At 38.8% G+C, this 12,796-nt stretch overlaps 1 protein-coding gene across 1 annotated transcript; it reads left to right on the top strand.

Annotated features, from left to right (window-relative positions):
• The first annotated feature begins 4,844 nt into the window (after window positions 1-4,844).
• On the top strand, window positions 4,845-6,387 carry LOC122049428 (monooxygenase 2-like). Its single transcript, XM_042610811.1, has 2 exons — window positions 4,845-5,208; window positions 5,284-6,387. The coding sequence occupies exons 1-2, from the start codon at window positions 4,988-4,990 to the stop codon at window positions 6,251-6,253; spliced, it is 1,191 nt and encodes a 396-aa protein (XP_042466745.1). The 5' UTR covers window positions 4,845-4,987; the 3' UTR covers window positions 6,254-6,387.
• The last annotated feature ends 6,409 nt before the right edge of the window (window positions 6,388-12,796 follow it).

Here is a 12,796-nt window from a genome sequence, read left to right as displayed (position 1 = left end):
TGGAATTTTTCTAAATTTTAAATGAGACGTTTTAGATTTTATAGAGATCAACGGTTTAGGATTTAAAGCCTGTTTTAAAATACCCTATTTAAAGGAGGAGTTGATTGAGATAAAGTTAGGTTTTAGATTATTAAACCCTAAGTAATGCGCCGTCCCCCTCACTCACGCGGCCGATTCCCTCTCGCACCGAATCCTCATATCCGAGCCCTCACGACGCCTCTCCCTCACGACGCCTCTCCCTCCTTCTTTCCTCTCCCTCGCCCGAGCACCGCACAGTCAGCTTCTCTCTTCCTCACACCCGAGCACCCCAGCCGCCGAGCCACAGCAGATGTCGGCAAATCTCTCCCTCACGCGGGTACCAACCGACGATCCCTCTCGCGAATGAGCTTCCTCGGACGCCGCTGGCCTCACCTCCTCACGCCAGCATCAGAGACGCACGCCACCACACACGATTGCCGCAGGTCCTCTAACCGCCATCGCTGGGAAGCAGCCGTTTGATTCCTCATCCCCAAGCCACCGCCGACCTCTTCTTCTCTCTTGAGCCATCACCGTCGGTGATCTTTCCCCTAGTAGGTATGGAAGTTTGTTTTCCTTGGTAGCTAAGCGTAGGGATTAGAGGATGGTCCGGATTTTTGTAGCATTGCTTGATTTATTGCTCTGTGTAGAGAGATTTGAATCGGCTTGGTTTCTCCTTGTACGGGTTTTAGGATTGTTCTTTTTCTTGATTTCTGATCTGTTTTGGTAAGTGTAGCTTGTTGACCTGAAGTATGCAAATTATCATACCTGCCATTAGCCTTCTCCATTATATAGTTTCGGTTATGGGATCTGTGAGGTGATGATTAGGTTGTTAGGAGTCTAATTGCTTGGTGCTGATGCCCAATTTGTGGATTTAGTCATGATTGGATCTTCTGCCGTGATGCTCTAGCCTTCCTATGCGATGTTCTGGTTTCTTTTGATCGGATTGGGGGCTGTAAGAATAGTTTAGGGTACCAGGAGTTCAATAGGATTCAAGCTTTCCAAACTAGAGTTCAGCATTGTGTTCTATTCCTTATTTCAGAATGCATGAATTAGGTGCTTGACCACTAATATTTCTATGATTATGAGTGGAAATGGATTAGGAAAAGGTTCTGATAAATCATTGTGTTTACAAAATGAGTGGAAGGTGCTATCGATTTAGGTGTAATGTAGATAGATTATGTTATCTTAAATTAGGGTTTTCCTCAATCAGATTCAGTTTTAGTTTAGCCACCTAATTCATAATGGGTTAGTCAATAGTTCGGGTTAGTGGTTATATTGATTAGGATTTTTCCTTAACCCAGTTAGGGGATTTTATTTAGCTATTTACCTTATATGACTTTAGCTAAATAAATTACTTTGATACAAGACTTTGATTTGAGACGGTGTACGACGTAGGATTTCTAGATACGATCTTCTATAAAGGCGGGTATTTCTTGCTTTGTTCTTTTAGTACTTTGACCTTGGTGCATGAACTATTTTAAATAAGAAATTATTTTTACCTTGACTCCACTCTTATTTTCCTGCGCTTGATACTTCCATGCGATATTTGAGAAACTCATTTCCATATCTATACAGTCTCTCGTTGTTGTCCATGATAGGTAGCAGATACTAGATACCATGTTGTATGCCTTGACTGTTGTTTATTTATGTACTATATTGAGCATGCTGGTTTCATGTAGCATACCTAATTTTTGCTTATATTTGTATGATGACTGTTGCATTTGGTGCATCATATCATGGCATGCATGTCAACGACCAATTCTCCCTTGCAGTCGAGAGAGTCGTTGACCAGAGCCGCATCCTCGGCCACTCGAGAGAGTGGTAGCTGGAGTTGATGCCGCTTGTCATGTCGTGCCGCACTCGGCCACTCATGGAGAGTGGTAGCTGGAGTTACCAGCAGCAGGGACCCCGTCGCAGATGTAGCTAGTTAGCTACTATGCAACTATCCCCTCGGCCACTCGTGAGAGTGGTAGCTGGAGTGGTGTATAGTCTATCACTGACCCGGCCTCTCGACCATACAAGGGTCATGGTGCAGAGAGGTGGGCGGGAGTGACCATCCGTGTATACGTTGTTGTTATTATACTTGCTTTGGCTGTTGTTGTTTATATATGCTGTTATTGCTTACTTACTGTTGTTGCTCACATATGCTGTTATGCTTGCTTATGTTGAGATGTACCCTCGTTGTAGGTGTTTAGTCCTTGGTTTACTTATTGGAAGTCTGTATATACCTTACATATTTTCTATGTAGTTATGAGCAGTACTGTAGCAGATTAGATACATATTTCCTATGTTGAGATGTACCCTCGTTGTAGGTATCTCATCTAACATTCCTACAACCTTTAAACAATGGGTATGATTCTCATTTGCTAACTCTAACTATGCATCCATAAGTTTAGCTAGCATCTTAGATTGGTTGGGTTTAATAGAACTCGAAGCGGCAATTAAGCTTGATGCAAATGTTGAGCTTGAAGGTTTCTTCTCAGCACGGATAAAGGTGACAGCTTGTTTCTCTTTGTATGCAATAAATGCTACTACTGCTTTCTCACTAGTTTTATAGGACTTATGTATAGCTCCACTAAATTTGTTAACTTGTATTTGTGTTTCTTCTCGAGTGTTATAAATGTCAGGCTTCCATCCAACAAACATGATATATGTCTTGCCCTATAATTGCAACAAAATTTTCCCATCTTATTTTCAAAATACAATAAAAAATAAAAAATTGAAATTGAAATAAAATGACTCACCATATCTAAACTTATTTACTCTTCTTCCTCCTTCTTCTTCTACTCGATTTTGATGATCACGACGTGTTTTCTAGTCTGCTTGTATAGGGGAAAAAAAATCACATGCTCATTCCGTTAATTATAAACAATGGAGTTACCGAGAAGGATATATTTAGACACATTTAATAATATAAGGGGCACATTTAACTCCTGAAATTCTTTAGGGATATAATTAGGACATGATTAAAACAATAGGGACTTAATGAATGATCTCATGTATTGATAATCATTCTCTTTCAATTCTTCAATTGAAAAAGATAAAACACAACATATTCAAAAAATTACAATTTAAACACCAAAATTAATTTTATTCGAGCTACTAGAATTGACACCATAAAAAATTAGGACAATTTACCCATTCATACCAAAAGTACAAATCAAAATTTTTTTGAGACATTAAAGTTCTTAAATTGGGTACATTATTCAGTTTATTGATAATCACTATAAAAAACTCACATATTTCATTCATTCCTTAAATTGAAGAAGATATAATACAAACTCATTTATAAAATTATAATTTGAACATTGAAACTTAATTTTATTCAACCTAACAAAATCGACAATACCCATGACCTAAAGCTTCAATTTTCACACCATTTTTTAGAAACATACACAAATAATAATCTTAATTTTATTCTACAAACAAGAATATAAATCAGTCAAAATTTAGGGCATAAAAATATAACTTACCTTCTACTCGAATATGTTTGTTTCTGCCTTCGAAATACAACGCAACCCACTTCTTCACATTAGCAATCCTCTGATTGTTTCGATTACCACATTCTTACTTCTTCAGACCCGACATTCGTTGATGATCCTTGGGTTGAAGGTGAAAGTCGGGTTATGCACTCGAAGCTTTAAGTTATGCACTTGAAGGTGAAAGTCAGGCTCTGTCGCCTCTCTGATTTTTGCCTTCAACGTCGAAGGAATTATTTTGGATGGTCGCCTATAATTTAGGGTGGAAGTTGGGGAGGAAATTCACTGGAAGTCAGAGGAGTATAAAATCAGTTACAGTGTAAAATGAAGAAAGAAAGCAATTTGGTAAATTGAAACAGACTAGGGAGTTGAACAGAAAGAGATTTGGTCAGGGAGTGAGAATACATTTTATCTGACTCGTTGATAAAACAAAGAGATGTTTGAAAAAAATAATTCCTTGTATATTTGATGGAAGATTAATGGAGGAATTTTAAAAGATATTTTATTAATTATAATGCAGTAAAATTTTTAAAATATAACGGTATTATTGTAATTTCTCATCAAAATATTAGAGGGCGTTTGGTTAAATGACGGAAATGACTATCAGTATGGATTTGATAGTAAGATGATATGAGAATGAGAATTGAAATGAACCCCTAGTTATATAGGTTTGGTTGATTCCCATAAATTTAGAAATCATTCACAAATTGTCATTCCTAAACTCACAATCCAAACACTATCTTTTATTATTATTTCATTCCCTCATTCTCAAATCCATCAATCAAATGAGATCAAATCCTCTGTCCCCAAATTTCTCTGTCCCCGTGTCCCCTTGCTGATCGGACGGACCAAATTACATCTCAAGGATGCCTTGCACATCACGAGGATACTGCACACATCTTAAAGATGTCATGATGCCTTAAGATGTAATCTGGTCCGTCCGATCGACAGAGGACACGGGGACAGAAAAATTTAGGGACAGAATATTTGATCTCCAACCAAATACCCCCCTTAGTGAAGCCACCGTTTATTACATTAGAATAAATTTAAAATACAATTTACTTATATATATAAAAAAAATAAATTTAAACTATCTTTGATTTATCTGATTTCATCTAGCTTGATCTAGCCTTGTTGCTTAGAAGATTCTTCAATTTTGTGGTTGCTAATTTGCGTGAAAAGATGAGATAAGATTTAGTTCAATATCATGGATTTGGTTCCAAAATATAACGGTATACTTCAACCTCGAGCCGCCGTGGGGCTACTAATTTGACCGGTAACGCGGAGCTAAGCAATCTCACCGTCGATCAAAGCTCCAAATCGGAGTCTCCAATTTGGCCGTGCTTGGCGGCTCCCTTGAGCCACGCCGTCACCACTGACCTCCTCAATCTCACTCCCACTCTCTATAAAACTCCCTCGAAACATCCCCTGAACCACGGAAAATTCGAAACATCCCCCCTGAACCACCCTACTCAATCTCCGGCGAGCCTATGGACCATGCCGAGGAGATTGTCATCGTCGGCGCTGGCCTCGCTGGCCTCGCTGTCGCCGTCGGGCTTCACCGGAAGGGGCTCCGCAGCCTCGTCCTCGAGTCCTCCGACACTCTGCGTGCCGCCGGTTTCGCCCTCACCGTATGGAACAACGCCTGGCGAGCTCTCGATGCCCTCGGCGTAGGCGACTCCCTCCGCCGCCACCACCTCCGCCTGCAAGCGTAACTCTTATGCCCACCAAACTATGATCTCCGATCTCAAAATTCCTACTCAACCTGTTAAATTAATCTTTGCAGAGTGGTCGTTTCTTCTGCTTCCTCTGCTTCGCTCGTCACGAAACTACCAGCCAAGGAACACGAAGTGCGTTGCGTGAGGAGGAACCTCCTCGTCGAAGCTCTCGCCGGGGAGCTTCCCCACGGCACCATAAGGTACTCATCCAAGGTCGTCGCAATGGAAGATTCCGGCGAGTCGAAGCTCCTCCACTTGGCTGATGGATCCACGCTCAAGGCAAAGGTGGTTATCGGCTGCGACGGCATCAACTCGGTCGTCTCCAAAAGGCTGGGCCTAAAGCAGCCGACTTTCTCCGGCCGGCACGCCGCCCGTGGGTTCACCGTCCTCCCCGACGGCCATGGCATGAAGCCGGAGTTTAAGCAGTATAACGGAGAGGGATTCAGAGCAGGGGTACTACCCTGCGACGAGAAGAGCCTCTACTGGTTCTTCACTTGGTCTTCCGACGGAGAGAAAGAGACTATCCAAGACGCCTTGATGGTGAAAGAGTTCGTGCTCGGCAAGATGAAAGCCGCTGAAATACCAGAACAAGTCGTCGAAATCATAGAAAAGAGCGAGCTGAGCAGTGTGGCATCCGCCCCATTAAGATACAGATCGCCATTAGACTTGCTGAGCGGAAACATCTTCAAGGGAAACACCTGCGTGGTAGGCGATGCGTTCCACCCCATGACTCCCGACCTCGGGCAAGGAGGCTGTTCGGCGTTGGAAGATGGAGTCGTGCTGGCCAGGTGTTTGGGGGAGGCTCTCTGTGGAGGAGGAGATGGGGAAGGGGAAAATCGCAAGGTTGAGGCAGGGCTGAAGGAGTACGAGAAGGCTCGGAAATGGAGAGCCTTCAGACTTGTTGTTGGTTCATTTGTGTTGGGATTTGTTCAAGAAAGCCGCAACTGGTTTCTGCGTCTGGTGAGAGAGAGAGTTTTGGCTGCTTTCATGGTTGAACGGCTGTTCATTGCGGGGAGCTTCGATTGCGGCAAATTGTAATATTAATTATTGTGCTTTAGTGTATAATAAGAACCAGTCGAGCAATAATACGAAGCAACCAAATTTGATGTAAACTAATCAGGACTTTGTACGGTTCGAACTGTGTAATCAAATTTGATGTAAACTTATCTTGACTTTGTACGGTTAGAAATGTGAAGGGAAAAGAGAGGTAATAATTTTATTGTAAATGAGACTTTACTCTTGAAAGTTTTAATATAAATTGATTGGTTTATATTAATTTATTTATGATGATGTGAATAAATATATGGGAAGAGTCACTCTTTCACTTGGGGGTGTGCAGAAATGGGTGTAAATTTAGGATCCGAATTGTACTGAACTAAGTTGAATCGTGTGCAAATACGACTTGCGTGCGCCAAATGACGAACTGGTCGGGACAAAAATTTTCCCAAACAAATGGACCAATGTTTTGCCAATATCAGACTGGTCAGAGTAAAAAATTTTCTAAGCGAATAGACCAATATTTTACCACATGAATATGTAAACGGTCGAGTGAAACATTAGCGTTTCAAAGCTCGACGAATAATGATCATTAAACATTACCATTGGTTTGAGACCTTATATAAGGAGGCTGCGATTATAAGCAAAAGAATAGAACACACACGAAAAGAAAAGCTAAAGCTCTCCACCTACGTTCTCCCTCGCTCTCCTATGTCATGCATCTTTTGCTCAGCGGTATACCCGTGATAGCAATCAGGTACCTCTCAGTTCGCCGTGACCACTAGTACTTGGTGTGTATCATAGTTAATCATTGTATCTTAGGAAATAGATGACCTGAGAAAATTTTAAAGCACAGCCGGAGGTGGGGCGAATTTATTTCAGGGAAACTATGTTCATCGTAGGCCTCGACACTCAGACTCTGCATTCGTCAATTGGACTCTACACTCGTCAATCAAACTCTACACTCGGCAGTCTGCACTCGGCACTTGGCGCTAGGCACTCGGACTCTATAGTCGAACTCAGCAATCAACACCTGACAGTCTATGTTAGTCCTGAGTAGGCCGACAAGAGCAGGGTCAATTGCCCTGAAAATAAGTTGCACCTTTCTCAAACTTTGAGTTTTAGTTAACAGACATTTGTAAATTAAGATAAAATGAATGTATAAAAGAGAAATACGAGACTACCGATTTCCTTGGTTTACAATCGGGGAGGTTGTTAATTCAAAGCAGAAGTAAGCACTAGAAAGAATCTCCTTTTTTGATAAGGTCGGAGGTGGGCAAGCCTCGTATAGTGATTTATAGCTTAGAAAGTAGAAAAATAGATTTGAAAATCGTAGAAAGTGTTGTGTTTGATCTAGAGAACTTCCCCTCTTTTTATAGTGCTCAGAACACTTTTTACTATTGACTGACGTGACATTAGAGGCGCCAACGGAGGCGCCTCCAACTCAACAAAATCTATCCGATCAATGTTGATCTGTTTAGCAGCTCTGGACGCATATAGGCACCTCCGTTCCACTTAGGCACCTCCTGTGAGTAGTTGTTGTTGTGATTAAGTTTTGCGCGGTGGCACCTCCATTCCTTCTAAGGCGTCTCCCTGCCTTTTCAACTGAGGCGCCTCTAGTCCATGGAGACGCCTCCGCACCTTTCTATGGCAGAGATAGTCTAGACCAAGTGACCAACCACGAGGTGCCTCAGGTCTTCAAGGAAGAACTCTTCATTCTAAGGTCAACCTCTGAGTTGACCTTTTTTGGACTTTTGCTCCTATGGGTGATGTTTCCAATTGTTTGGAGTTGAATCACCCGAACCTAACTTTGATCTTTTCCTCGAACAGGCTTCTAGTCCCTCAGACCGTTGTGTGCATCCTTCTCCCTCCACCAGTGCACTCTTCCGTTGCTTCTCATTCCTCGGATGCAACGAGTCCGTCGACTAGATTCTGGTGTCATCATTCTGCTCAACTTCTTGCGTTCCTAAGTTCCTGCATACTTGACACAAGATATCAAAAACAAACAAAACTCAACTTAACTTTATCGATCATATTAAAATCAACCTAGGGTACTTATAATCTTTCTCTTTTTGATGTGCATGAACCCAAGTTAAAGTTAGGCTAAATAAAGAAATTTTTTAAAAAAAGTTATAACATGAATCTTACATATTACTAACAAAAGAAATGCAAGTAATATTTATTTTTAGTAGTTTAGTAATTACTCCCCTAAATTAAATAACTACTCTTCCTCTTTGATTACATTAAAAATAAGGATAAAATAAAAAAATAAAAAAAAAATCTTGAAACTTTTTCTAACAGTGTGAAACAGACCTTTTTATCAAAATTAATTTTCAAAGAAAGAAATTTTTATTCAATTAATCCAATGATTTGGAAAAATAATTTAAAAATTATTTTAAGGTTTCAAATTTTTTTTAATTTTTTGTAAGAACAATCATAATTAATCATAGTAGGGTAAAAATTTCCATATACAAAATATTTTATTTTAATCATAATAAATATATAAGTTTTTTTTTTTAAAATAAAATTTAAAAATAATTTTTAAGATCTAAAAATCTAGCTGATTTTTTTTTTCAATATTTAAAATTCAACAATAAACCCCTGGCAATCAAGTCTTTCAAGATTAATCTCTCAAAAAATTTTAAACTTTAAATTACATAAAATATTCATAGAAAATTATCAAAAAAATTTGAAAAAAATTCTATTATTTGATAGAATCATTATATAGCACAGTAAAAAAATCAACTTCAACTATGAAGAGGAAGTATATCAAACAATTAAGTTTTACTAGTAATATTAAAATTAAACTAAATTTATATTTGAAATATGCATGTAAATTAATTTAAACTAAGCATTATTTAGGAACCCGTGGTAAGTTCATACCTACTAGATTTATTAAAAAATTTTGTGGGATATATTTTCTATCCACTTTTATAATTTGTCCCTTGTGAAATCTAAAATACCAATTCATGAAGGATCGAGAAAGTGTAATAGAGGGAGGGGGTGGTGAATATCGCTTTTAAAAAAACTCTTTTCTTTTTAAGTGTTTAAACCAAAGTAGTTCAGTGGAAAATAAAGAACACGATTCGGTTACTTGGTTTGGAGCCTAGGTACTCCAAGACCCAATCCTTGATCGTATCGTTGGGCAATTCACTAAAATCTTTCTTTTCGAAACTTTCGGAAAGAAGCAATTCGTATAATGAAATGTGTAAGATAGTAACAACATACTATCTTACTTGAAATAAAGTACAAAGCAAGCTAAAAAAATATACCGACACTAGATGTAGGATGAAACTCGGTCAGTACTTCTTGGATGGAGCAGCAGCTTCCTTGGAGATGAGTAGTTGTCACGCCCCAGGGAAGTCCTTGTCCGAAGAAATTTCGGCAGCACCTCCCCTGTACGGGTGACAATCTGAAACATTTCTACAGACACAATATACATCAGCCACAGGCGACTGAAATATACACACAACCACGCAGTTTATATGCAGCCTACTCGGCTGATAAAATAAAAACACAACCACGCAGTTATATGTAGATCTAACAGCCCACTCGGTTGTACCAAACCAAACACAGCGGAATACAATAGAAAATCAAATACAAACCAAAATACAAGACTGCTAGCCGGCTAGGCTTACACAACCAACAAACAATACAAAATACCACGTAACAATAACAACACTCCAGAAAACAAAACCAGAACACAAAGCTAAATACACTGACACATAAATCAAATAAAACATAAAGGAGAAACTGTAAGTCTTCTGATGTGACGTGGGGACCGACAGGTAGGATACTCCAAGCGACTCTATAAACAACCTGTCACCTGAAAATGATAGTGTCCATGGGGGTGAGTTCAACAACTCAGCGGGTAACAACTGATATGCATAATAAAGAAAATAACAACCAGCACTAATCATACGTACAGTCTTTTGATACAAGAAGGGTAAATGCAACTGAAATAAGCAGGAGAAAACTGTACTAACCAGGACTAGGGTATGAGTACAACAGGGTCGTCAGACCGAAAGTGTCATAAATCCTGTATGCATGTCAATCATATGCATTCATATAAATGTAGCAAGTAAATGCAGCAAACACAAGCAATAAATGCATCATGCATATGATGTAAATGTCATGGTCACCCCTGACGTCAGTCAGCCATCTCATACACAATGGTGAGACCGAGTGGGTAGGGCTATGATAACCGTGCACTCTGCCATCACTGCTCCTGATGAGTGACCGAGTGGACAGGATGCTATCGGAGTACACCTATCCTCCTACCCCAAATCATAAATGGGGGAGTTCAATGCTCTCATCTCCCGGTACACGATGACGGGGAGGATGTTGGTTGCTACTCGGAAAACCTAGAGGTTCCACTGTACAAAAATTTTGTACAAAGATCTGAACCCTTTCCTAGCTACCATGTGTTCTTTTAAATTAAATTTTGGATCGCCTGCGGAACTTAACACGTTTGATCCAAAACTTAATCTATTTGTTCTTTTAGGTTTAGACTTGGATCTCCTGCGGAACTTAACACGTTCGACCCGAATCACCTTAAGTTATTAATTCCATTAAATATTAATTTCCATAATTGGTTCCCAGTACTGACGTGGCGAGGCACATGGCCTTCTTGGATATGGGAGCAACCACCACCGACTAGACAAAACCTTTTATAGAAAGCTAATATTTAATTTCCTAAAATAACTTTAGGTTAGCCGAAAAGAACAATCAAATCACAAGGAAAAATAAAACAAAAGAACACAACATCGAAAAACATATTCGAAATTCTAGAATCGTAAGCCTCTTGTATTTAGTATTATTTCCAAAAATAACTAGTATGATGCGGAAACAAAAATTACTAGTTATACCTTTTAGAAAGACCTCTTGATCTTCTACCGTATTCCTCTTCTAACCTCGGACGTTGTGTGGGCAACGATCTTCCGAGATGAGAACCACCAAGCACCTTCTTCTTCCTTACAAGTTTCGGCCATCAAAACTTCTCCTAGGATGAAGAGGTTCGGCCACCACCACCATGCTCCAAGGGATGCTAGAAAAGAGGCTTCTTTTCTCTCCTTCTTCTCCTTCTTAGCTCCGGCCACCAAAGCTATCTCCACCATGAGAAGATTTCGGCCACACAAAGGAGAGGAGAGGAAAGAAAGGGCCGGCCACACCCAAGGAGAAAAGAGAGGAAAAATAGAATAGAGTCGTTAGCCTTAAAGCCTCCTCTACCCCCTCTTTTATAATCCTTGGTCTTGGCAAATAAGGAAAATTTAATAAAAACTTCCTTAATTCTTTTGCCATTGAAAAGGAAAATTTATTTAATTAAAATAATTTTCTCTTTTCAAATTATAATGGTCGGCCACTCTTCTCCCCAAAACAAGGAGAGTTTTAATTAAAACAAAAATTAAAACTTCCTAATTTGTTTCTAGAAATTTATAAAATTTCTCCAATAATTTTAATCCCTTCATGATTGGTTAATAAAAGAAATTTTATAAATTAAAATCTTTCTTTTAAACATGTGGATAATTTCCAAAAGGAAAGTTATCTCTAAAAATTAAAATCTCCTTTCAATCTACAAATAAGGAAAGATATTAAATCTTTTCTTAATCTTTTGTAGAAACTAATAAAAGAGAATTTTAAAATTTTAAACTTTCTTTTAAATCATGAATATAATTAAAAGGAAAGTTTTTACCAAAATTAAAATCAACCTTTTAATCTACAAATAAGGAAAGAGATTTTAACTCTTCTCTTAATCTTTTGTAGAATCTTATAAAAGGAAGGATTTAAATTTTAAACTCTTTTTAAATTATATTATCCGCATAAGAAAAATTTTAAAATTAAAATTCCTTTTTATTTTAATAGGGACGGCCACATGAATTCACCCATGAACATACCCATGGCCGGCCCTAGCTTGGTCTCCAAGCTAGCTTGGCCGGCCCTTATAGGATGGGTAAGAAGGTGGGTATAGGTGGGTATAGTACTCTATAATTAAGAGGCTACGATAGGGACCGAGAGGAGGAATTGGTTTTGGTCTCCCGATAAAATTAAGCATCCCGTGTTCGCCCCGAACACACAACTTAATTTTATCAATAATAATTCATTCCACTAGAGAACTATTATTGAACTACCGCACCAATCCCAAATTACAATTTTGGGCTCCTTCTTATTATGAGTGTGTTAGTCTCCCTGTGTTTAAGATATCAAATGTCCACTAATTAAGTGAGTTACTGACAACTCATTTAATTAATATCTTAGTCCAAGAGTAGTACCACTCAACCTTATCGTCATGTCGGACTAAGTCCACCTGCAGGGTTTAACATGACAATCCTTATGAGCTCCTCTTGAGGACATTATCAACCTAGTATCTCTAGGACACAGTTTCCTTCTATAATCAACAACACACACTATAAGTGATACCATTTCCCAACTTATCGGACTTATTGATTCATCGAACTAAATCTCACCCATTGATAAATTAAAGAAATAAATATCAAATATATGTGCTTGTTATTATATCAGGATTAAGAGCACACACTTCCATAATAACCGAGGTCTTTGTTTCTTTATAAAATCAGTATAAAAGAA

Source organism: Zingiber officinale, chromosome 2B, assembly GCF_018446385.1.
Source record: "Zingiber officinale cultivar Zhangliang chromosome 2B, Zo_v1.1, whole genome shotgun sequence".
Lineage (NCBI taxonomy): Eukaryota > Viridiplantae > Streptophyta > Magnoliopsida > Zingiberales > Zingiberaceae > Zingiber > Zingiber officinale.
Note: the sequence above shows the minus strand (reverse complement) of the source record. Positions and strands in the feature narration are given on the sequence as shown.

Coding starts and splice junctions, on each gene's coding strand:
- LOC122049428 (XM_042610811.1), top strand. CDS start 4,988: ATGGACCATGCCGAGGAGATTGTCATCGTCGGCGCTGGCCTCGCTGGC. Junction 5,209..5,283: donor CACCACCTCCGCCTGCAAGC/GTAACTCTTATG, acceptor TAATCTTTGCAG/AGTGGTCGTTTCTTCTGCTT.